At 63.2% G+C, this 1,037-nt stretch overlaps 1 protein-coding gene across 1 annotated transcript in view; it reads left to right on the top strand.

The window, feature by feature from the left end:
* Positions 1-6: 6 nt before the first annotated feature.
* Positions 7-1,037, top strand: part of LOC130587180 (DNA (cytosine-5)-methyltransferase 3A-like) — a gene marked incomplete at its 5' end in the record, with an annotated part of 3,529 nt that continues 2,498 nt past the window's right edge. Inside the window, 4 exons of the mRNA XM_057388145.1 lie at positions 7-36; positions 326-416; positions 527-675; positions 764-862. Of these exons, the coding sequence (XP_057244128.1) occupies positions 7-36; positions 326-416; positions 527-675; positions 764-862 (369 nt within the window). The remainder of the gene's footprint in view (positions 37-325; positions 417-526; positions 676-763; positions 863-1,037) is intronic.

The raw sequence follows: 1,037 nt of genomic DNA, 5'->3' as shown, positions 1-1,037 counted from the left end.
TACGTCGGGGACGTCCGCAACGTCACCCAGAAACACGTAGGTGCCATTCTGTCCCCAACCCCTCACCCTGTCCCTGCTGGCACTGGGACAACCCCCAACCTCCCCGGGCTGCCAGAGCTCCGGGCACAGCTCTGGGGCACGGGGTGGCATTGTCAGGGTGGCACAGGGTGGCATTGTCAGGGTGGCATTGTCAGGGTGTCCTGAGCATGGCCAGGAGTTGGATTCGGTGATCCTGGTGGTGCCATCCCACACTGGGAGCTCGGCCACCATCGTCCCCCGTGTCCCCATGGCTGTGGCTCAGCGGGGTCTCCTCTCCCTTTTGCAGATACAGGAATGGGGTCCCTTTGACCTGGTAATTGGGGGGAGCCCCTGCAACGATCTGTCCATCGTCAACCCGGCCAGGAAGGGGCTCTACGGTAGGACAGGGCTGGGGCTCCACAGGGGTGGGGCTGAACCCCACTGCCAACCCCCCCAGGGCTACCAAAGACCCCCAGCCCTTAGCCCAACCTCTCCTCTCTCTGCCCAGAGGGCACCGGGCGCCTTTTCTTCGAGTTCTACCGCCTGCTGCACGAAGCCCGGCCCAAGGAGGGGGATGACCGGCCCTTTTTCTGGCTCTTTGAGAACGTGGTGGCCATGGGGGTGAGCGACAAGAGGGACATCTCACGCTTCCTGGAGGTCAGTGCCTGCCTGGGGTCACCCCCTCCTGCCCCCACAGGGAGGGGCTGCCCAACCCCGCTGACCATTCCCACTGTTCCTCCCTCAGTCCAACCCTGTGATGATCGATGCCAAAGAAGTGTCTGCAGCACACCGGGCACGGTATTTCTGGGGGAACCTGCCCGGCATGAACAGGTTGGTGAGAGCAGCYCAAAGCTGAGCCCCTGCACCCCTGTCCTCCCCTGGCCCAGATGTGGCTCTGGGGGTCCCCTGACCCTGGTTTGTGCTGGGCAAGAGCAGGAGTCTCACAAAGAGGTGATGGCACACCCTAAAAACCCATGGCAGTGTCCCCATGGGGGCAGGTGGCACACCCTAAAAACCCA

This window comes from Malurus melanocephalus, unplaced genomic scaffold (assembly GCF_030028575.1).
Source record: "Malurus melanocephalus ecotype Western Australia unplaced genomic scaffold, MMel_1.1 scaffold_1603, whole genome shotgun sequence".
NCBI classification, from domain to species: Eukaryota; Metazoa; Chordata; class Aves; order Passeriformes; family Maluridae; genus Malurus; species Malurus melanocephalus.
The sequence above is the reverse complement of the archived record's forward strand: the minus strand, read 5'-3'. Positions and strand labels throughout refer to the sequence as shown.